We start from the raw sequence: 23891 nt of genomic DNA, 5'->3' as shown, positions 1-23891 counted from the left end.
TTTATATACAGTTCAGACTCTTTGTAAACAACACAAAAATTAGGTATTTGGCTTGTTAATTTACACGTATGTATATATAATTTAACAAGAATAATCAATAGATTCATGATATCCGTTTTTTCCTCAAATTTCCCTGTCTGTCTTGGTCTGGAAGCAAAATCCAGGTAATTTACATTATGTGTCTTAATTTGAAAGGTTTTCTATCTCTCTGCTCGTCCATGGTCGTTTATTTTGACATCCCCCGGAAGTTCCATAGATGTGGGTTCCGTTAACTTGACGCCGGTCTCGGGTGATAAGAGAGGCACCGATTCCTCTGGAAATACCGGCCAGATTTGGCATTTTCCAGCCGGTAAACCGCCTATAATGAGTCATAATAGGATTTAACGGAGACTAACGGACCCACGGGGCGTGAAAAAGGTAAAATGAACCGTTCAAATGTCCCGGTTAACGGCTAAAGCCTGCTAACGACAGCTAGCCGCTGCTAGCTCGACAACAGTTTCCTTTTTATTTGCCCCCAAACCCCGTTTTACCCTCACTTCTCACTTCCACCCGCAACACCCCCACTTCCTCTAACCCTCCCTTCGTGTTACGTCACACACAGTTCCGCGATGACGAAATTAAACCGTGAAAATCACCCGTTAATCAGCTGAAAACAGTGAAAACATACAGATTTACAGGAAGATTTCTGGGATTTTTTGTCAACAAAATAGGTGAAATCTCGCGAGAGTAGCTTTGCGTCATCTATATGTATATATATATATATGTATATATTTATTAATTGACTTGTCTGAAGACATACTATATTGTGATAGATTTTGGCTTCATCGCGCAGCAGCAACACGTTTAAAAGATAGTTATTTTTTCCCTAAAGCATATCTTACAATGTTTACATTACATTACAGTCATTTAGCAGACGCTTTTATTCAAAGCGACTTACAATATTCTAACACACCGTAGGGAGCATTTCTTTGGGGTTAAGCGTCTTGCTCAAGGACTCATCGAAATACGACTAGCAGAGCCGGAGCCGGGGATCGAAACGCTGACCCTCTGATTGAAGGACGGCCCTGCTCTCCTTTTCCTGTGATGTTAAAATAAGAACATTAAATAATAAAGCAAGAAGAAGCTTAAATTATAATTGTGTCCTTGATATTCACTTTGTAATATTAAAATGTAATTGTATACAATTTGTATTGTGAATACATCAAATGTGAATTAATTCATTTGTATTTACTGTTTTCATGAGTTTCTTTTCTTTTCTTAATTTTTTGTCACGTGTTTCCCAGTCATGCTCACTCGCCCGCTGACACTGAACGAGAGCGACGACAGGGGGCGTGGCCTAGCAGCCCTGACCACGCCTTCTGTTCTCCCATTGGTTGATGATGACGAAGACACACAAACAGGTGGGGGTTGATTTATTATTTTATTTATTTATTATTTATTGTATTCCTTTCATTATTTATTTATGATATCAATATTTTATTTTTGTAATGTATTTATTATTATTTTATTGAATAAATTAAAAGTTTTGGGCAATCGACATTAAGTACTGACTGCTGTTTCTCCTCCTCCAGAAGTTTTCTCTCCTCCATGGAGCTCCTCTTCCTCCTCTTCCTCCTCACCTTCCTCTCCTCCTCCTATCTGTGCCCTCTCTTCCTGCTCTACTCCTTCTCTAACTCCTCCCTCCTTCCTCTCCTCTCCTTCATCTTTCACTCCTCTTCCTTCTTTCTCATCTACAACTTCTTCCGCTCCTCCTCCATCTTCTGTGTCTCCTTCTCTTCTTTTCTCTGCTCCCTGCACTCGCCCTCCTCCTCCTTCCTTTCCTTCCCTCCTACCCTTGCGTCCTGCTCCTCTTTCTGTCTCGTCTACTCCCTTTATTTCACCTCCTCCTTCTGTGTCTCCTTTTACTTTTCATCTTTCTAGTTTTCGTTCTTCATCCTCATCTACTCCTCCTGCTCCTCCTTCTGTTTCTCCTCCTCCTTCCTCCCTTTTGTCTTCTTTTCCTTCTTTCCTCCATCCTTCACCTCCTTCTGTGATGTCTCCTCATGTTGTCCGTACCCCACCAGCTTCTGTCTCTTCTTCTCCTTCACCTCCTTCTTGTCCCCATCGTTCTCCTCCTTGTTCTTCTGTTCCTCTTCACAAAGCTAAATCTCTTCTTCCTCCTCCTTCTCCTCAAGTTTCTTCTCTTCCTCCTCCTGCTGTAGCTCCATCTCTTCCTCCTCCTGTAGCTCCTCCTCCCTGCTGCCCTTGCTCCTCCCTCCTGCCTCGCCTCCTCTCAGCTCACCGGTGGGAGGTGCGGCGCCTCCTGCGAGGAGCTCTGTCCTCCCTCGGTCGTCGCCTGGACTCTCTGGAGAGGAGCAGCAGGACGAAGAAGAGGAAGAAGAGGAGCAGGCGGAGAGGAGAAGGGGGAGGAGCCACCTGTTCTCCTGGTGAGTTGTGTCTGTTTTCTCCTTTATCTCCTCCTCCTCCTCTTCCAGGACGGTCTGAGGATGATTGTGATCCACAGAGGAGCATCAACAAAGAGACGATCTACCAGGATGTTTATCAATAAATCACAATGATAATAATACATTTTTACACTTTTGACCCATAAGATGTAGATTTCTACAAATTGATCCAAATATTAATCACAAAAATCATAATAAATTTAACCAATTTCACAACTAAACTCGTCTTTTTCTCTTTTCTTCTTTAGGTTTGGGAGCTTCCTCGTGTAGCCCCGCCCACCGCCCACCTGTTACCGCCTCCCCTTCATCATCATCTTCATCAGACGGCGAGGACTCACCCACACCTCCTCCTCTCTCCTTTGGTTTGAGCCAGTCAGCACAGAGGAGGAGGAGCAGAGAGGAGGAGGAAGAGGAGGGGAGGTTAAGGAAAAGGAGGAAGAACCACAGAGGAAGAGATGTTAGTATTTTTCCAGAAAACAGAGAAAAAGATGAAGAGGAAGAGGAAGATGTCGGGAGGTTTGTGGGCCGGATGGCGGTCTCCTTCAGGAAAGGAGCAGAGGAGGAGGCGCCGCTCACTCTGCACAGGTTCAACCACAGGAAGCATAGAAGAAGAGAAGCGGGAGGAGCCGGCCAATCAGAGAAAGCCGTCAGTGTCGTCAGGCAGAATGGATACAGAGCGCCACTACTCAGGTTCATTTCATTTACTTATATTACACATTTCATTTCTTTAAAAATTACATGGAATAAAAGTGTATTTATATCAATTAAAAATTTTAATATTAATAAAATGTATAAATTACTCCTCCTTTTCTCCTTAGCCCCTCTTCCCATCATGCATTGCACCTCCTGCAGTCAGCCCGGAGTTATCAGACCTGCGGCCAATCAGAAGCACTCAACGTCTCTTCAGGCCAATGGCGTTTCTCCGACTTCATCTCTCCTCTCTCCCTCTTCTCCAATCACGGTGCTTTCCACATATGGCACCTATGCTCCTCCTCCTCCTCCTCCTCCTCCTCCTCCTCCTCCTCCTCCTCCTCCTCCTCCTCCTCCTCCTCCTCCTCCTCCTCCTCCTTCTTTAACTCCGCCCCCATGCTGCGGCTGTCAGCGGTTGCCGTGGAGACGATGTCAGACTCAGTGAGGGGCGGAGCTATTAGGAGTCCTCTGCGGAGCCTGAAGGACTTCACGGTCCTGTCCAGTCTGAGCAGCGACCACTGGTTGGTTGACTCATACATTTAAATCACCCCTCATTAATATTCATATATGATTAATATAGTTGTTAATATTCACGAGGACATTTTAACGTTTGTTGAATATTAATTAGTGAAATACTTAATAATTTCGAGTAATTATTTTAACTCTATATAAATATTTATATAAATTGTTAATCTCTATCGTGTAATTTCTTTAATAGTAGATTTAGTGTCAGCTTTATAGTTATTGACCCTGTTTACATTTGGTTTTGTCTTTGCAGTTACGTGCGAACGCCTACACCAAGGTAATTTTAATAAATAAACACTTGACTTTAAAGATAAATTATAAAAAAGAAAAAAAAATTGTAATTGTTACATTTGTTTTTATGAGTGTGTTTTTGTGTTTTTGTGTTTTGAAGAGGACGTAAAAATCAATAAAAATCTTGTCTGTGTGTCTGTGTGTCTGTGTGTCTGTTGCAGCCCAACTTTTTCAGCCCGGCGACAGCAGAAGCAGCGAGCCAATCACAGCTCCCGCAGCCTCCACCTCCCCCGGCGACGCCCACTGCCCCTCCCCCTGTGTTCAGCCAATGGGCTGTCTGCTGCTCCGCTTGCCGTTGGCCAATCAGAAGCGGGCTCTGAGTTTCTCAGCACAAATGGAGAGGTGGAGGTTTTTTTCTCTTCCTGTTGAATGTCAAAGTTTTCCCCAAAGAAATAGATCAGGTGACACCCTCTGGTTCTTTAAAGTGAAGTCAAAGCTTCATGTGTTAAAGCTGCATTCTCTCTAGTGTCCACCAGGGGGCGACTCCTCTGGTTGTATAGAAGTCTATGAGAAAATGACTCTACTTCTCTCTTGATTTATTACCTCAGTAAACATTGTAAACATGAGTTTATGGTCTCAATCTCTAGTTTCAAGTCTTCTTCAATACAGCATGATGTTCATTTAGTAAATGATGGTCCATTTAGAGTCACACAGACCATAAAGCAGGGGATGCTTTAGGGGCGGGGCTACACAGTGATTGACAGGTCGACACCAGAGACGTATACGGCGTCTCTACGTCTCCTCAGTCCAGATATGGTCACTTCCTGTTCACAGGTTTAGAAAGAAACAAGATGGCGACAGTGAAATCGCAGAACTCAAGGCTTAAAAACAATGAGACACATCACTATGACTACGTCCACTTCTTATATACAGTCTAAGATCGGATGCAACTCTGGCTAGTTAGTTATGTAGCTAGGTAGCTAGGTAGCTTGACCTTCTAAGTGACAGAGAGTTTAGGTAGAGGGAACGTTGGTCCCACCAACTGTGAGGCTTAATTTCTGTAACCAGTGTAGCATTAAAGCATGGTGGAATTAGCAAGCTGGCTAACGAGTCAGCTAACTAGCTTAAGTCTGTTTCAAAAGATATCCGGGGCTCTGACCATCCTGCTACGTTGTTTTGAATGTTCTATTTTATTTCTATGGTCTTCCTCTTTTTTTCTAAGCTCAAGTCCTGAACTAGATTTCTGTGTTTTTGTCTTCTCAGCGTTGTAAACGAGTCTCACAAATACGAATCCGCCGGGCGTCACCGCGGGAAACGCTGCTCACTCCGATGGGACTACCAAAGGTCAAAAGGTCAGGTGGTGGGGGGGGATCAATATTTTGATCTGAGGAAAAGATCAAAATATTAAACTAGATTTTTTTTTAGGTCAAAGAAGAAAGAGTTCAGCCTGGAGGAGATTTACACGAACAAAAACTACAAATCCCCCACCACAAACAGGTAAAAACTACAAATCCCACATTTTATAAAGACTTTTAATTCCAGTGTGAAAGTTGACAAAACACAGTAAACACACATCAAGAACACAGACCGAATGATGTCGAACTGCTGTACAAACTACATCTCCCAACATGCTTTTCTGTCACACTTACAGGAGTCTGGAGACGATCTTCGAGGAGCCGCGGGAAAAAAACGGTGCACTGCTCCTGATTGGCCAGCAGAGGAGGCGCAGGCTCCTCCTCTTCCCTGACTTCACGCAACCCAGGAAGAGGAAGAGGCCGCAAGGTATGCTGGGAAAAAAAAACCCGGAGCCACTCCTTGAACACATCATGATGACGTTGTAATGTACCTTCAGCCAGTACTCATGTTCACTGAGCAGAGCCTGAAGGCATCATGATGTCACTGAAGTGAACCTCCGTTGGTTAGCCGTTAGCGGTGTTGCTAACGTTACTAGCTCTCCTCTGATTGGTTGTTTACAATGGAACATGATGAAAGATCAGAGATATTTTATCTGTCTGTTTTAGGGGCGGGACTTCCTGTTGCTATGGTGCCCAGGAAACGGGCGGCGGCACGGCGACATTGCCACGGCAACGGCCCCGATGACGACGACTTGGACCTGGACGTGATGCTGGTGGAGCGACTCAGCGCACTGGAAGACTTCCTGTCCCGTCAGGGCCTGGACGTGTGAGCTGTGACATCACTTCCTGTCAGCTGACCAAAAGGCCAAATAAACAGAGCTGCTAGCGGACCGGTGTAGCGGGTTTTTACTTTGATTTTTTTGCAGTGTACTTGATTTATTTTGTTTTTATTTGACTTTACAGTGTAGACTGTTTAAATGTGAATTTTCTGAACTATTTAATATTTTTACTAGTTTTTTAAACGATGACCTGTCAGGAGACCACGCCCACATGAGGCCACGCCCACATATGGGCACAGCTGGCTTTATTGTGAATTTACATTTTTTTGTGTTTTTCTTAAAATATAAACAGACTCGACTACTGTTCTCTGTAGTACTCTGAAATACTGTCTGAGTACTCTGTACTACTGCTGGTGAAGTATTTGGAGTTTTTAAAGTGTAATATATATATTTCTGCTGAAAACGTGTCTATTTTTGGAACAAATAAAGTTTGTTTCTGCTCACTGAAGTTTATCAGTTTATTAGTGATCAGAGTCATTGATTATTATTGATTATTAATTATTATTAGTGATTATTATTGATTATTATTGATTACTAGTGAAAGAATAAACTGTTCCTCGAAATGTTTTTATTTGTCAACAAATATAATGAATTAATTTATTTAAAAGTTATCTGAATGTACATTTTTGCTTTACAGAATATTATAATATATAATATATATAATAAAATACAGCAAGTTTTGTCTTTAAGCTTATGAACGCTTTCGTAAAGAAAATGGTCCAAAATGATAAAATAAATAAATATTTTATTTTCTATTTTGAAGCCAAAACCTTTTAAATGTTCTCACATCCTGTCTGTCTGGTGTTGATTCCAGGCTGCAGGCATCCCATAATATGTTATAAAGCGATACTTGTTGGCTACAAATAACACGAGGAACATTTTTAAGTATTAACACTTTGTGTAAATATAAAAACACTCAGTGTTTCAGTTGGAGTATTATGGGCTTTCTATAGAAGATGACTCACTAGATGAAAAATCTATAGTTACTTTGTTTATGAACATTTATATCTCATTTAATTGTTTCTTTTAACTATTTAATTATTTCATTTAATTTGTTACCCTCAGTCTCACCTCGCAGGCAGCAGCTGCCTCAGATGACGGTTCACGTCACGTGGGAGACGTTTTCCTTCAGTGTTTCCCGCTAGAAAGAGTTCATTTTAACCCAAATCTGATGTGGTCCTTGTTGCCTGAAGCTAAAGAGATTTTGGGCAGAACGCATTGAGGGAAAACTTCTAAAGTGTCCGTTCACAGTGAAGCAGGGTTCACCTGGCAGACTATACTCGGGGTAATAATACCTATACAAAGTCTACCGTAACGCACGACGTCAGTACGTCACTTACGCAAACAACATGGCGGCGGCCTTGCGGAGGGTGTGCAGCGGACTGACTGGGAGGTATTAATAATATTAACTTTATTTATGTTCCTATTAAAACTAACAGCCTGACGTCAGACAGTGAGGCGGTCACTTTTAGGGCCGCGTGCATCAAACGTAATGACGTAGTGTGACGTATTAAACGGTGACCTGTCTGTGGCTCCACCAGACTGTTCACAGTTTACAGTAAATTAACGTTTGATCGAGTCTAAAAGCTCAAACAGTGAGTTAAAGGTGACGTCAGACAGGTGACAGGTGTGTGAACCGGAGTGATGAAGGTTTTGGCTCAGGTAACATTAACCGGATGTGTCTCATTTACCTTGTTTACATCGTGTGAACAGGTGAATTTACCTAAACGTGTGACGACAGAGATTAGCAAGATTATTTCAAATGATTAAACGTTATTTTAACTGTGAAGCTTTATGTTGTTTATTTATAGAGTGTCTCCTCGGAGCTGCAGCCAGCAGAGAGCAGTGAGCACAGGTGAGTCTGTCTGCACCTCCTCACTTCCTGTTCACTTCCTGTTTGCTTCCCTCCTCACCGAGTGAAATGACCCGGAAGTATCTAAGTGCCAGCCTCGAGGAGAGCTGGATGAATCCTCAAAATGCTGAGGAAAGGTGCTTCAATGCTTCCTTTTTTAATATCTCCTTTAGCAAAGGATACATTGGAGCATCCTTTACCAAAATGTCCCACAATTCCTTGCATCATCAGCAACATTTAGAGCGATGCAGCATTCATAAAAAACAAAACAATATGTCCATCTTGTATATATTTCATGATAAACACAGTTATATACTAATGAGATTCATGATGTGTTCACATGTAATCTGTAAAATGTAGTGCTGTCATTGACCAATCAGATCTCTCTTCAGGTCGTACCTTCCTGCCCAGCCGCTGGCCCCTCCCCCTCCTGTTGGTGTCAGGTGGCGGTTACCTTGGTTACCAGAAATACAAATGGAGGGACCAAGGGCAGGATGGAGCCGCGCCCGTTTTAGCCACGCCCACACAGGTAGGAGAGGACACACCTGCTTTTTCTCCTCCTCCTTCTTCTTCTTCTTCTTCTTCTTCTTCTCCTTCTTCTCCTTCCTCTTCTTCTTCTCCTCCTTCTCCTCCTTCCTCTTCTTCTTCTTCTCCTTCTTCTCCTCCTTCCTCTTCTTCTCCTTCTTCTACTCCTTCCTTCTCCTCTTCTTCCTCTTCTTCTTCTCCTTCTTCTCCTCCTTCCTCCTCCTCCTCCTCCTCTTCTTCTTCTTCTTCTTCTTCTTCTTCTTCTTCTTCTTCTTCTCCTTCCTTCTCCTCTTCTTCTTCTCCTTGTTCTTCATTGTCTCGTCCACAAACCGACGATTGACATCGCGATGACTACGTCCTCTTCTTCTTCTGTGGTCTCGTGGATCACGTGACTGATCGGGATGTTCCGCTCGTTCAGTATTTAGTTTGTTTCTTCTTCTCTGGTTATTAATCCCATCAGTGAATCACAGCTGTGTGAAGTTTCTGCTGCTGCTGCTTCACAATAACAGCTGACGAGCCGGCGGGATGCTTTTATTGTGAAGTTACAGGAAGTGATGCAACGTGTTAGTGAGCGTGGATCATTGACTGACCTGAGAACAGACTCTGATTGGTTCACTGGGTGAAAGGTGATGTCACTCTGCACTATTTGTTTTGGTTTGTTTGTTATTCATTATTCTCAAGATAATTCTTTTTATTCCTGACTAATATAACAATTATTTTACCACAAATAAATATCAAGAACCTGTGTAGTTCATATTTAGATATGTTATTCAATCATTTTCTCTTAAACAAAAACAAATGTAGCAAAATAATAGACTGTATTTTGTATTTTTTAGCAAATAATAACAATAATGATGAGAAAAATACTGGACCTCAAATAATAAAGTATTTCCGTGACACAGATGAATTTAATCATATTTGACTGAAGTATTTGACTTAAAACTTCACCGGGGTAAAGGTGGAGATAATGAAATGTATTTCTGCATCAGTGTGATGAAATATTATAAATGATTTACAGAATGTTTTATCTCTTAAACTCAAAGTAAACAGAAAATATAAAACAACCGAATAACATCGTTACATTACCACGACGATGGGGGGAGATGAAGACACATTTAGAAAATTCATTTAAAGTGACGATGAAGACACTAAAATATATATATATTTATTAAAAAAAACAAAAAAAACTAATTTAATTCTTCATTTAACCCGTGGAGTTGTAGCCTGGCTATATATATATATATATATATATATATATATATATATATATATATATATATATATATATATATACACGCATTTTTAAGCTTCAGTTATAATTTTTTACATTTAATTTACAGAATTATATTATTAATTATAATTTTAAGTAATTTATTCTTATACTTTTTTATCCTACAACTTTAAAATAAATGGGTTAAAATGATTGTAAAGCTATACTTTTTAATACATTTTAATGTACTTATTATAAATGTCATGTTCTACATTTAATAATGAATTTAATAACAAACAATAATAATATATATTTAAAAGCACAATGATAAAATACAAATTACTGTCATTCAAGCATTTATATTATATAATAAACTCATTTCTTATTTGCTTCATAGTAATAATAAACATTAAATAACAAAATTAAAAATACATAAAAAATTAAATACGTTATTTTGTAATACCTATTAATACATCCAATATGAATTGTCTATTAATAATCTGTGTTTTTACTTCTATGTGATTTCTGTGTATTTTAGCACTCTACGCACTTTCTATTACACCGGGAGGGGGAGGGGTGAGGGGGCGGGGCTCTCCAGTATAAACACATCGCTCCCTCGCGCTCTGCGTCACTTCTTCTTCTCTGCTCCCAGAGAACGGGACTGTCTCCACACACTTTCTTCTTCTTCTTCTCTTGGTATTAAACGTCATCATGTGTCACCGGCCGTCTCTCCCTGCGTCATCAGCGACCCGTTCATGGTAAAGTTCTTTCCTCGGTGCCGCGGCGGACGCGCGCGGCAGCAGCGCGATCTGCTGCGGCAGGTGAAGCGGCGGCGGAGGCGGCGGCGGCACGCGACCGATGGAGAGAAGGAGGAAGAGGAGGGAGGAGGAGGAGGAGGAGGAGGAGGAAGAGGAGTGAGGACGAGAACCACAGCGAGATTCAGGTGGGAGAGGAGGAAGAAGAAGAGAGAATGTAGAGTTAGAGAGACAGACAGACGAGAGACAGACATGTGAGGGTTTACAGGTTAAGGATTAGTGTGTGTGTGTGTGTGTGTGTGTGTGTGTGTGTGGGGGGGGGGGGGTAGTTTAGCAGGTCATCTATTTCAGCCTTAGCCTGGTTTAGCCTTAGCCTGTGTTGGCCTTCTTCAGTTGATCTGTGCTAACCTGCTAAACTAGTTTACTACAGACACTGAAGTCAGTTTATGTTTGTGTTACTACACATATCTATATATATAGATATGTATATGTGTATATACATAGATGTGTGTGTGTGTGTGTATACTATATACACACACATATCTATATATATATAGATATATATGTATATGTGTATATACATAGATGTGTGTGTGTGTGTGTATACTATATACACACACATATATATATATATATATATATAGATATATATATATAGATATATATATATATATATATATATATATATATAGATATATATAGATATAGATATAATATTTAAACAATCTGTAGAAATTGAACTGACTTTCTTTACTGTGGAATGAAAGTTTAAATGTGTTTTCATATATTTAATGTTCATTCCATTAATTCAGAATGTCATTATTTATATTACAACTTTTATTAATTCCATATATTCACAACTTTATTCCACATATTCCGACTCATTCACATTATATATAAATATGGATCAGCAGGAAAGAGGCTAACGCATGCTAAACTAGGCTAACGCAAGCTAAACTAGGCTAACGCGAGTGTTGGTGAAATACTATATTATAGAAAATATAAATAATATGTATAAACGTTAAATGTGTGTTTGTAAACACACTTTATTTAAACTATTTCAGAAGCAGAAACTGGAAAAATTAAACTTCGAAAACTGCTCTGATTAAATATTTAGTGTGTTAGCATCACTGTTAGCATTATTGTTAGCATCGCTACTAGCTTTGCTGTAGCTTAGCATAGGTGTGCTGCTCTAGCTTCCACTCCTCCTCCTCCTCACCCCTAACCCTCCACACACACACTCATATACATGCACACACACACACACACATACACACACTCATACATGCACACACACACACACATACACACACTCATACATGCACATACACACACACTCATACATGCACACACACACACACATACACACACTCATATACATGCACACACACACACACATACACACACTCATACATGCACATACACACACTCATACATGCACAGACACACACACACACACTCATACATGCACACACATACACACATACACACACACACACACACACACTCATATACATGCACACATACACACACACACACACACACACACATATACAAACATACACACACAGAAGCCCCGCCCCTTTCACGCCTGTCCACGCCCACCTGTTTTTTATTCCTCCATGTTTTTACGTCCTTTCTCTTCATAATAATTTTGTCTTTACTTCCTTTTGTACGTTCTCATCCTTCTGTTTCCTTAATTAAACCGTTACACCTCATTAAATCTCATTAAATCTCATCACACTCAGGCTCCAGGTGCCTCGTTTGTCTCTCCGGCGCCGTCTGAGCGTGCTCAGTGGCGGCGTGTCTCGACCAATCCCGTGGCGCCGTCGGCCAATCGCCTTCCTCTGCTACGCCCTGTCGGTCAGCGCTCTGCGGCCGTTGGCTAAGCGGGTAAGAGCGGCGGCCTGCTGGCTTCTGATTGGACGAAGGGAAAAGGGGAAGGACAGAAACTACCATATTCGTTTGTTCTTTTCCCTTTTTTATTTGGTTAGTTGTTGAATTTTGTCTCCTCCTCTCGTCTCCTCCTTTTCTCTTCATATTGTTTTACATCTTTACATTTGTCTTTTTAAAGCATCTATAAGTAAAGTTTCTCTGTTAATATTTAGTCTTCTCAAAGAGGTTCCAGCCAAAGTTACTGCGATCAAAAAGGAATTTAGATAAAAAATATAACTTTATATTCTGTGCGAATGTATTCAAGAAATGTGACAGCAACGGTTTAAACTATAAACAATTATCAGCATAAACCACCGTGTTCTTAACATTACGAACACTTAACAAAAAGTATCATTTTCATTTTGGAACATAAAGTAGCAAACTTAATAGTTAACAATGACCTCGTTATTTTTCCCTTTTCAATATAACCCTTTTGAGGACGGCCATCTTTATATTTATAGTAATTTAATTATTTAATTCCCAGTGAAGTTTACTTTACTACCTGTTCAGGTACTCTGTTCTCTACCTGTTCAGGTACTCTGTTCTCTACCTGTTCAGGTACTCTGTTCACTACCTGTTCAGGTACTCTGTTCACTACCTGTTCAGGTACTCTGTTCACTACCTGTTCAGGTACTCTGTTCTCTACCTGTTCAGGTACTCTGTTCTCTACCTGTTCAGGTACTCTGTTCACTACCTGTTCAGGTACTCTGTTCACTACCTGTTCAGGTACTCTGTTCTCTACCTGTTCAGGTACTCTGTTCACTACCTGTTCAGGTACTCTGTTCACTACCTGTTCAGGTACTCTGGTACTCTGTTCTCTACCTGTTCAGGTACTCTGTTCACTACCTGTTCAGGTACTCTGTTCTCTACCTGTTCAGGTACTCTGTTCTCTACCTGTTCAGGTACTCTGTTCACTACCTGTTCAGGTACTCTGTTCACTACCTGTTCAGGTACTCTGTTCACTACCTGTTCAGGTACTCTGTTCTCTACCTGTTCAGGTACTCTGTTCTCTACCTGTTCAGGTACTCTGTTCACTACCTGTTCAGGTACTCTGTTCACTACCTGTTCAGGTACTCTGTTCTCTACCTGTTCAGGTACTCTGTTCACTACCTGTTCAGGTACTCTGTTCACTACCTGTTCAGGTACTCTGGTACTCTGTTCTCTACCTGTTCAGGTACTCTGTTCACTACCTGTTCAGGTACTCTGTTCACTACCTGTTCAGGTACTCTGGTACTCTGTTCTCTACCTGTTCAGGTACTCTGTTCTCTACCTGTTCAGGTACTCTGTTCACTACCTACTCTGGTACTCTGTTCTCTACCTGTTCAGGTACTCTGTTCACTACCTGTTCAGGTACTCTGTTCACTACCTGTTCAGGTACTCTGGTACTCTGTTCTCTACCTGTTCAGGTACTCTGTTCACTACCTGTTCAGGTACTCTGTTCTCTACCTGTTCAGGTACTCTGTTCACTACCTACTCTGGTACTCTGTTCTCTACCTGTTCAGGTACTCTGTTCACTACCTGTTCAGGTACTCTGTTCTCTACCTGTTCAGGTACTCTGTTCACTACCTGTTCAGGTACTCTGTTCACTACCTGTTCAGGTACTCTGTTCTCTACCTGTTCAGGTACTCTGTTCACTACCTGTTCAGGTACTCTGTTCACTACCTGTTCAGGTACTCTGTTCTCTACCTGTTCAGGTACTCTGTTCACTACCTGTTCAGGTACTCTGTTCACTACCTGTTCAGGTACTCTGTTCTCTACCTGTTCAGGTACTCTGTTCTCTACCTGTTCAGGTACTCTGTTCTCTACCTATTCAGGTACTCTGTTCACTACCTGTTCAGGTACTCTGTTCACTACCTGTTCAGGTACTCTGTTCTCTACCTGTTCAGGTACTCTGTTCACTACCTGTTCAGGTACTCTGTTCACTACCTGTTCAGGTACTCTGTTCACTACCTGTTCAGGTACTCTGTTCTCTACCTGTTCAGGTACTCTGTTCTCTACCTGTTCAGGTACTCTGTTCACTACCTGTTCAGGTACTCTGTTCACTACCTGTTCAGGTACTCTGTTCTCTACCTGTTCAGGTACTCTGTTCTCTACCTGTTCAGGTACTCTGTTCTCTACCTGTTCAGGTACTCTGTTCACTACCTGTTCAGGTACTCTGTTCACTACCTGTTCAGGTACTCTGTTCTCTACCTGTTCAGGTACTCTGTTCACTACCTGTTCAGGTACTCTGTTCACTACCTGTTCAGGTACTCTGGTACTCTGTTCTCTACCTATTCAGGTACTCTGTTCACTACCTGTTCAGGTACTCTGTTCACTACCTGTTCAGGTACTCTGTTCTCTACCTGTTCAGGTACTCTGCTGTAGAAGGTGTATCTCCTACCTCCTTCTTTTCTCCTCTTTCTTTACCTCGTTCACTTCCTCCACCAGTTCGATTCCTTGAACATATTAGTATAATATCACAATAATATAATTCTTCCTTAAAACCAGAAGATAATATTTCACCTGTAGTTTCCTGGTCGGTCCTCTAGGTGGCGTTGTACCGCTCCTTCCCGACCCGCCTCCTCTCTCGGGCCTGGGGCCGTCTGAACGGGGTGGAGCTCCCCACGTGGCTCAGGAAGCCGGTCTACTCCCTCTACATCTGGACCTTTGGAGTCAACATGCAGGTGAGGAAGCAGGGAGGAGAGGAGACAAGACAGGAGAGGAAACAAGACAGGAGAGGAAACAGGCAGATCATTGATCTTGATAACTGGTGATTAACAGAGTTGGTTAAAGATATTTTGGATCATTTCTGTATTTTTTCACGTTTCTCTCGTCCAATAGGAAGCAGCCGTAGAAGATTTACATCACTACAGAAATCTGGGAGAATTCTTCAGAAGACGTCTAAAACCTGCAGTCAGACCTCTGTGTACCAACTCCTGTCTGGTAAAACTCCTCCTCCTCCTCCTCCTCCTCCTCCTCCTCCTCCTCCTCTTCCTCCTTCTTTTTTACTTTTTTGGGACTCAAAATCACAAAATATTAAGTTTGATGTTCCGTCACAGTTTTCACTTTTCTTAAATGTATTTTATTTGTTTTTGTGGGTAAAACTTTGAATATTTAATCCCCTTTATTTCTTCTCTCGTAATATTTAGTTCTCGTTCCTCGACGTGTTTTTGATGGTTTCTCTTTCCTCAGATCTCTCCGGCTGACGGGAGGATCCTCCACTTTGGTCAGGTGAAGAACTCGGAGGTGGAGCAGGTGAAGGGGGTCACCTACAGCCTGGAGAACTTCCTGGGTCCTCAGAAGAGGCAGAGCAACGGTAAAATAAACATAAAATACATAATCTACCCGAAACACTATTAAATAAAGGGTGCTTAGTGACCTGTTCAGGTATTTAGACTTGGTCCGGATCTGAGACCAGTTGGTCTTGAGATGGGACTTGTTTTAAATGTGGGACTTGTTGGTCTTGTCAGGTCTGGAGGACTTGTTGGGTCCACATCCTGTTAAAGCTTCCTGTCTCTCTTTCTTTAGACCCCTCCTCCTCCTTCAGAGACCTCCTCCTGTCCTCCCCTGATAACGACCTGTTCCACGTCGTGGTCTACCTGGCTCCAGGTGACTATCACTGTTTCCATTCACCTACAGACTGGAAGGTGGAGCTACGACGTCACTTCCCAGGTGAGACAATGTTCCCCTCACTCTGTCTGTCTGTCTGTCTGTCTGTCTGTCTGTCTGTCTGTCTGTCTGTCTGTCTGTCTGTCTGTCTGTCTGTCTCTCACCCGTCTCTCTCTCTCTCTCTCTCTCTCTCCTCGTTAGGCTCGTTACTCTCCGTTAACCCCGGTGTGGCTCGTTTGGTTAAAGAGCTCTTTTGCCTTAACGAGCGAGTTGCTCTCACCGGCCAATGGCAGCACGGCTTCTTCTCGTTAACGGCGGTCGGAGCCACAAACGTCGGCTCCATCAGAGTTTACTTCGACCAGGTGAGCAACACTTTAGTTTTTATTATTTATGCTTTGAATCTTTTCTATTTCTTTTGTTTTAGTATTTTTTATTGTATATTTAAAGTTCAGTTTAGGAAGTAAAAAAAACGAGGAAAGTAATAAGATTCTTTAAAGTTTTTTATCTAAACTAATATTTATTGTAATATATATGTATATTCATATTTTAACTAAATAATGTGTAATGAATACAAGAATGGATGTAGTTATTTATGTGGTAATCAGTCTGTTAATTAGATTAATGTGTTCGTCCTCAGGAGCTTCAGACCAACGCTCCTCGCTACAGTAAAGGCTCCTTCCACGACCGAAGCTACGTCGACGTGGACGACGGTGTGTTGAAGGTGGTGGGTGAAGGGGGCGTGGCCTCTATGGAGGACGGGGGCGTGGTCTTACAGAAGGGCGCGGCCGTGGGGGAGTTCAACCTCGGCTCCACCATCGTTCTGCTGTTCGAGGCCCCGAAAGACTTCAGCTTCAATCTGCAGCCGGGACAGCGAATCAGAGTGGGGGAGGGGCTCGGCAGCCTCTGATTGGCCGAGCTGCGTACTCAGGAGCGGGAGGAGCCTGATGATAAGAAAATGCTGGTCGTCTGATGAAAGACGGACATCAAGAGTTTATGGCATTGTGGGAATTTTTTCTCGGTAACAAAAAAACCTGTAGAGGACATAAAGAGGACTCCGACTCCCAGCATGCCTTGTGCCTCATGGGGGGGGTTGAATGCCAAAGCTCTGTCTTTTTTTTTCTTTCTGTTGTGTCCGTGTCGCTCTTCCAGGAACTGAACCAACAAACAAGTATTCCTTTAAAATCACCAACAACTAAGAAATATGAAAACTTAAACATTCACATCACATTTAACAAAATAACGATGACGTCACACATTCTGTTAAAGTGAAATAAGAAGTTCCTCCGTCCACTGACACAGTTTGAATGTCTGAAGCTTTGTTTTTTGTTTTTTTGTTTTTAACCAATCAGAGCCTTCACAGCTATTAGCGTCAGCTAGCTCACCAACAGGATGCCTGTGATTGGACGAAAATAAACATTTAAATCATGAATTATTTCTGATGACCCATACTGAATGCTAACTGTTATAATTAGTTAAGCTTCTTTACTTTTTGTAAAATATGTAATTATGAATAAATATTTCTTCTCAGCAGCTTTGTCTTTATTCCACTTAGAATATAATGTATATTATATATTAGTAGAAGTACTTATGTACACACTTTTATTGTACAATAATATACATATTTTATAGAAGTTCCTCTCTTTGTTTTTCAGTTTTCTTTTTGTTTCTAAATTAATTATGAACCTCAGTAACACGTTACATGTTTATTTAAATAAATAGTTTTCATAACACCACTCGGAAGAACCAACTTCAAGGGACAATTAAAGTGAGCACACTCATTGGTCAGACTTAGCCCCGCCCCGGGCAGCAGAACAAGCAGCACAGCCAATAGGACGGAGGCGGGCAGCAGTTTCCGTAGCGTTGGAATCGTGGCTCAGCCAGACCTCCGTGTGACCAGCTGTCGTCTGCGACCTCCTTCCCCAGCCACAGCTTCCCGTCCCGGGCTGTGTCTCCGGCCGCCGTCCCCTCCCTACGGCCGGAGCTCCAGGAGGACAGAGAGCAGGAGGAGGTGCAGGTCTGCTGGGCCTTCACTCCCAGGAAGGAGGCCAAGTCCAGGTCCAGACCAGCTGCTCCTCCTCTGGGCCGAGGAGTGTTCTGTCGACACTGAGGACACGGGATCCACACCTGGAGGGGGGGGGGGGGGGTGTTACATGTTACATCCCAAAAGATCAGAGGAGTTCCAGTGACAGGAAGTGAACATGATAACCTTTTTAAATACAAACTGTTTTTACTTTAAATGGTTCATTTTTTTCAAAATGTAGTTTTAATTTACACTTTAAATTAAAACTTCAACTGCTTTCCTCACTCACTCATTAACCGACACTTCAACTGCTTTCATCACTCACTCGTCAACTACTTTAATTTCTTATCTTTGATCTACTTTCATTGATTACAACCCTTTGACCTTTCAACTACTCTCATCTTTTACTATTAAACTGCCACTTTAACTGCTCTCAGTGAATACACTTCAACTGATATCGCAACAATTATTTCCTCTCACGCGTCAACTGCTTTCATTTCTTATCCTTTCGTTGATCTACTTACATTGATTACGTTTCACATACAAACTACTTTTAATGGTTACACTTTGACACTTCAACTGCTTTCAGATCTCACGTTTACACCTTTTAACAACAACCAAAAGAATCCTCTTCAACTCTTCCCGCTTTTCATACGCAATTCACTTCAACTGCTTTCAGAGTTTTTACACTTCAACTCACATCTTCTTTAATTTCATTCAACTTGAAGTGGCCCTAAGATTTCCACTTCAACTCCTTTCAATGCTTGAACGTCAGCTGACACCTGAACTGTCTACAGATCTCAGGTGAGTGTGGATGATGTCACCGATGATGTCACCTGTTCGTTGATGACGGTGTCGAGCCTCTTCAGACACGCCTGACAGAAGGCGTGGCCACAGTGCAGTCGCCGCGGCAACCGCGTGGCCAGGTCGTAGCTGCCGAAGCACACGATGCACACTAGGTCCTGCCTCCTCAGTGACATCATCGTCTCCACGGCAACGGAGGAAGGAGGAGGCGGGGGGGGGAGGGGCTGACAGGTCACTTCCTCTTCCTCCTCTTCTTCTTTTCTGTCGTCAGACATTTTGGTCTAATAGACGAGAAGAAAAGTTTAATTTCATTATTCAATAGAAGAATATTTATTTTAGATATTATGTTTAACATATATTTTAATAAAATGTAATCTAATACAATATAGTTTAATATAATATAACAACATAACATAATATACTATAATTTAATACAATACAATACAATATAATTGATACGTTGAGTAGCTCTATTTCAACCTGCCTAGATTACCATGGTAACTCATGATGCTTGTGTTAGCATTAGCTGTCGCTACGATACAAACAAAAATAATGAAAGTTAAATGTTAATGTATTTCCCCCAGGAGACATGAGACGGTATTAGTTTAGATATTATCAAATATCTGATTAAAGTACGTTAATATTTTACTTTTATTGTTTTGCTTGTATTGTAGCATTAGTAGTAGCTAACGTTAGCTTTGTGTTTGTTTGCTAGGTGATATTTGTTAGCTGGAATGAGTTTGTCTATTGTTTTGGTTTCAGTCAAAGTTTGAGGTTAAGAGCATCGATCTTACAATCAATCACAAAGAGCTAATGCTAACGTTAGCTAGCGTTAGCCTGCTGTCTTATTTCTGATCATCAATTAGTTTACTGATGTCAGACTAATGCAGGCTAATCATGTCTCCTCTGACAAAAACGTGGTGTTAGCCGTGTTTCTATTCACGTATTTTATTTTGAAGTGATTAAAATCACCTGACAACTGATTGAAAACATGATTGTTGATTATATAACGTTAGCGCGTTAGCTAGCTACTTACCAACTCAACTAGCTAACGTCAAATAGACGTTAGCTAAGTTCCTTCAACATCGCGGATTTGACATTAAATACAGTTGCTTTATCCCTACAATACATATACATTTATATTTTTATTAAATATTGATTCTTAGAGACTCACTCAAACAAAATAAAAGATTCTAAAATGTTTAATGGAAACATAATTAATAATTTCATAGCTGAGCTATTAAAGTAATGTGATTACTTTTCGATAACTTCAATCTGTCCAATCAGATGATTAGATGAGAGACAGATCAGTGGTGACACCTGCTGCGCTGTGATTGGACAATATATATTTGAAGGTAAACAGGAACAGAAACTTACTTGTTATTTCTTCCTTTTTCTTCACATTATTGTTGTTTACTCTTTTTCTCCTGTCGTCTGTTGTTGTTTCATTTCTTCGTCTCTCCGTCTTTTATTCCTGTTTCCTCTTCTTTCCTTTATTGTGTGTTTCTTTTCTTTTTGTCCGTCACTCTTTCATTTCCTCCTGTTTTTCTTCTCTTTTGTCGTTGACAGTTTTTCTTTCTTCTTCTTCTTTGTTGTTTGTTCTCCCCTCTTCCTTTCCTCTTATATTCTCTTCTTTTCTTTCATCTTTTTTCTTCTTCCCTCTTCTTTTCTTCTTCTCTGTTTTGTTCGTGGTCGTCCTCCTTTCTGCCTCAGAGAGAGAGAGAGAGAGAGAGAGAGAGAGGGAGAGAGAGAGACAGAGACAGAGACAAAGAGAGAGAGAGAGAGAGAGAGAGAGAGAGAGCTCATCAATAATTCAGCCTCGCTCGGCCGACACTGAAGGTAATTTATTATTTATATATTGTGAGTAAAGATAACTTTTATTTGTGTTATTACATAAAACATGTCATTAATAATAGTCATTCTTATCTTTAAAATGCAAAATATCAATTTAAAAGAAACAAAAACAACACTTATGCAATTTACAAACAATTTACTAAACACACATTTAGATACACAAAAACAAACAATACAACAAATATTAAATATTTCCTGTAAAATCTAGAAATTAAATATATAAAATAATCTAAACTATAACCAATAAAATCAGTTTTAACATATAAACATGAATATTTATATAAATAAGATTAATTATGTAAATAAAACATGAAATATAAATCCATAACTTATCAATATTATTATCAAACATTTAATACATTGTATTATAATCAACGCAATCTCATTAAAATATCATTGAAAGTTTAAATGATCAATAATCTGACCTGTAACCTGATCAGCCAATAGAAAGTGGAGCTGCTCTCAGGTTTCTATTGGCCGCTGATGTCAGCCTATCAGGTTACAGCTCAGTGTGAGGACTGAAGTCGCCTAGCAACAGAGACACAGTGAGAGAATCTAGTTAAACAGAAAATTAATGAAGTTTATTAAGATAAATAATAAAGTTAATTATTAGAATTAATAAAGTTTATTAAGATAAATAATAAAGTTGAATTGGGGGGGGGGGCGGAATTACGTTTATTGTGAGATACAATAACTTTGTTTTTATCATAAATATTAAAAAATAACATTAAACATTAATAAAATAGTTTTCACTTTGATTTGGCCAGAAACCTGAAATCATTTCCAGGTTTTTTTCATTGTGTCAGACCTTAAAATCTGCTGAGTCATGTTTTAAGTGTTAAGCTGGATTCATTTTATGCAAATGAGTGTTTCCTCGGATGGGCCGGGATGACCCGCCCTACTCTGCCTCTGATTGGCTGAACCATGATCACCTTCACCAATCAGAGGAATCAGAGGAACACCTGCATGTTTTTAGAATAAAACAGTCATTTAAATGTTTGTCATTTTGTTTATTCTCATTTAAATACAAATATAAATATTTTATATAAATATTCAGATAAAACATAAATAATACGAGAAACATTGAACATTCATCGTCTTTATTTCACCGACACGTTTTACACTAAATCAACATTTAATATTTATGATTTGATTCTTCATTTATACTTTAAACACTCCTTCATACTAAAACGTTCAAAATCATCGTTGTGAAAAAATATAAATACTGTCTGAAAATCTAAATCATGAATAAAATATAAAATACAAAAACATCACAAGTTGTTGGTAAGAATACGTTGGTTTGATCATTAGATTCATATTTATTATGACGACACTAAACATAAACTTTATATACAGAAACACTTCATCTTCCAATCTGTTGAATATTCATCGGATTCATTTTACAACAAATCAATAATTAATATTTACTCTTCACGTCATGGCAGCAGAGAAACACACCCGGCTATGAAGTTCAGTGACGCCACGTTCATCATTATTAATATTATAACTAAGTATTCAATCTAAACTCGTCTCTCAGCTGATTCATGGCTTCTTCTGAGCGCCTGGATGTTTGTTTAAATGTTTCATGAAACTCTTTAAACTTTATTTTCGAAGTCAAACAGGAAGTTTAAACATTTTGTAGTTTTATTAATTTGGAGAAAACAACTTCCTTTATTTCTCTTCTGGTGCTTTTCATTATGCTAATTTTGTATTCCTCGTCATCGAGGATCCTCCAACCAATTATATGCATCACGAGGAGACGAGGAGACAAGGAGGCTCCTGGAGGAGCTCAGGGCGAGGAAGCACAGGTGTATCCTTCACTGAAGTCGGGTATAAATGCTCCACATGTGGCGCGCGGTTTGAAACAAGTCCGAAAGGAAACAAGGATTTCTGATCTGCAGCTTTGTCTCCTTCGTACTCGCCTCCCCTCCTTCCTCTTCCCTCACATCCTTGCCCGGGAGGAGGTAGGACGCGAGGAAGAGACGCGAGGAGACACGATAGCATAATGAAAAGCACCGTTTCTTCTTTCGTGAATGAAGCCAATTACAATCCTCCTGCTGCTGTGACATCACTTCCTCCTCCTGCTGCTGCTGCTGTGACATCACTTCCTCCTCCTGCTGCTGCTGTGACATCACTTCCTCCTCCTGCATCGGTAGCAGCAGACGGGGCTCCTCCCCCCCTCCTCCTCCTCGCCTGCATCCTTCACCACGTAGGGCGGGGGGGAGGAGCTGTACGGGTCGGTGCTGCTCAGAGCCCCCGGATTGGCTATCACCGTGCTGAGGTCATCAGAGAGGCGGAGCTTAGCCCGGGGGATGGTCACCTGACCGTAGGGGTTGTCAGGGGAGACGTGGATGTTTGATGACATGGCGATGCGTCACGGGAGGGGGGCGGGGCTAAATTGGATCAATCAACCAATCAGGAGGTCGTCGATCAGGAAGGGCGAGAGAACTGTAAGAGGAGAGAGAGAATGATCAGCTGTGATACTGACATTACATTACAGTCCTTTAGCTGACGCTTTCATCCAAAGCGACTTAAATTCAGACGCTATCACACCGTGGGCACAGCTAGGGAGACATTCGCACAGTGTAATATACATTATGACAATAAGAATAGTTAATTTCACTTTATTTACTTTGATTTAACTTCTTTTTTACTTTAATGTACTTATATTGTATTTACTATATTGACAGTATTTAATTCTATAACTGTACAAACTGTCTGTGTTTCTGAGAACTTTCTTCTTCTTCGTACTTTAAAGTTCATCTCTGAGTTATTTTTCCTTCTGCTGCATTTCAATCAACTCAGTGAGACTTTTATTGTGAAAATCTTGTTGTTAACAAGCTGAAAGTAGCTAACATGCTAACAATGCTACACAGGCCTGTTTGTGAACCGACGTGACGAACAAACAGAGACAGACTGACCCGGTATTTATATCAGTTTACATCACTTTATGTCACTTTGTATCACTTTACATGACGTCAACATGAGGTACTGAAGAAAACTTGTGAGGTTTACTTCACCTGACTCACCTGTTCACAATCCGCTGCTGCTTCTTCTTCTTCAATCTGTCTTTAAAGGAAAACACAAACTTCTTCTTCGGCTGTTTTTATCCCGTTTCTTCTTCTTCTTCTTCTTCTTCTTCTTCTTCTTCTTTAATCCTGTTTTTTTTCTTCTTCTTCCTTTTGTATCCTGTTTCTTCTTCTTCTTCTCTTCTACTGAGGTTATGAGATACAGAAACAAACAGAAGATAAATCGGATTCTCTC

At 40.7% G+C, this 23891-nt stretch overlaps 3 protein-coding genes across 3 annotated transcripts; 2 read left to right on the top strand and 1 right to left on the bottom strand.

Moving 5' to 3' along the window:
• The first annotated feature begins 277 nt into the window (after positions 1-277).
• LOC306710972 (uncharacterized protein) lies at positions 278-6527 on the top strand. Its single transcript, XM_079179724.1, has 11 exons — positions 278-417; positions 1284-1400; positions 1572-2426; positions 2693-3134; positions 3263-3655; positions 3913-3936; positions 4112-4292; positions 5154-5242; positions 5316-5387; positions 5542-5672; positions 5912-6527. The coding sequence occupies exons 2-11, from the start codon at positions 1286-1288 to the stop codon at positions 6073-6075; spliced, it is 2466 nt and encodes an 821-aa protein (XP_079035850.1). The 5' UTR covers positions 278-417; positions 1284-1285; the 3' UTR covers positions 6076-6527.
• Positions 6528-7429: 902 nt separating this feature from the next.
• pisd (phosphatidylserine decarboxylase) lies at positions 7430-17467 on the top strand. The gene is made up of 9 exons (XM_079179726.1): positions 7430-7477; positions 7896-7939; positions 8329-8465; positions 14890-15024; positions 15182-15283; positions 15533-15656; positions 15869-16012; positions 16151-16311; positions 16587-17467. Exons 1-9 carry the CDS (start codon positions 7434-7436, stop codon positions 16854-16856), a joined length of 1161 nt encoding a protein of 386 aa, XP_079035852.1. The 5' UTR covers positions 7430-7433; the 3' UTR covers positions 16857-17467.
• A 270-nt stretch (positions 17468-17737) lies between these two features.
• Positions 17738-20250, bottom strand: rnf224 (ring finger protein 224; the record flags this gene model as incomplete). Its single annotated transcript, XM_079179727.1, has 3 exons — positions 20151-20250; positions 18806-19054; positions 17738-18073 (listed from the first exon to the last, which is right to left on the bottom strand). The coding sequence occupies exons 2-3, from the start codon at positions 19046-19048 to the stop codon at positions 17738-17740; spliced, it is 579 nt and encodes a 192-aa protein (XP_079035853.1). The 5' UTR covers positions 19049-19054; positions 20151-20250.
• Positions 20251-23891: the final 3641 nt, after the last annotated feature.

The sequence above is a fragment of the Pholis gunnellus genome (assembly GCF_910591455.1).
Source record: "Pholis gunnellus genome assembly, chromosome: 18".
Taxonomy (NCBI): domain Eukaryota; kingdom Metazoa; phylum Chordata; class Actinopteri; order Perciformes; family Pholidae; genus Pholis; species Pholis gunnellus.
This window is presented reverse-complemented; position numbering and strand designations above follow the sequence as displayed.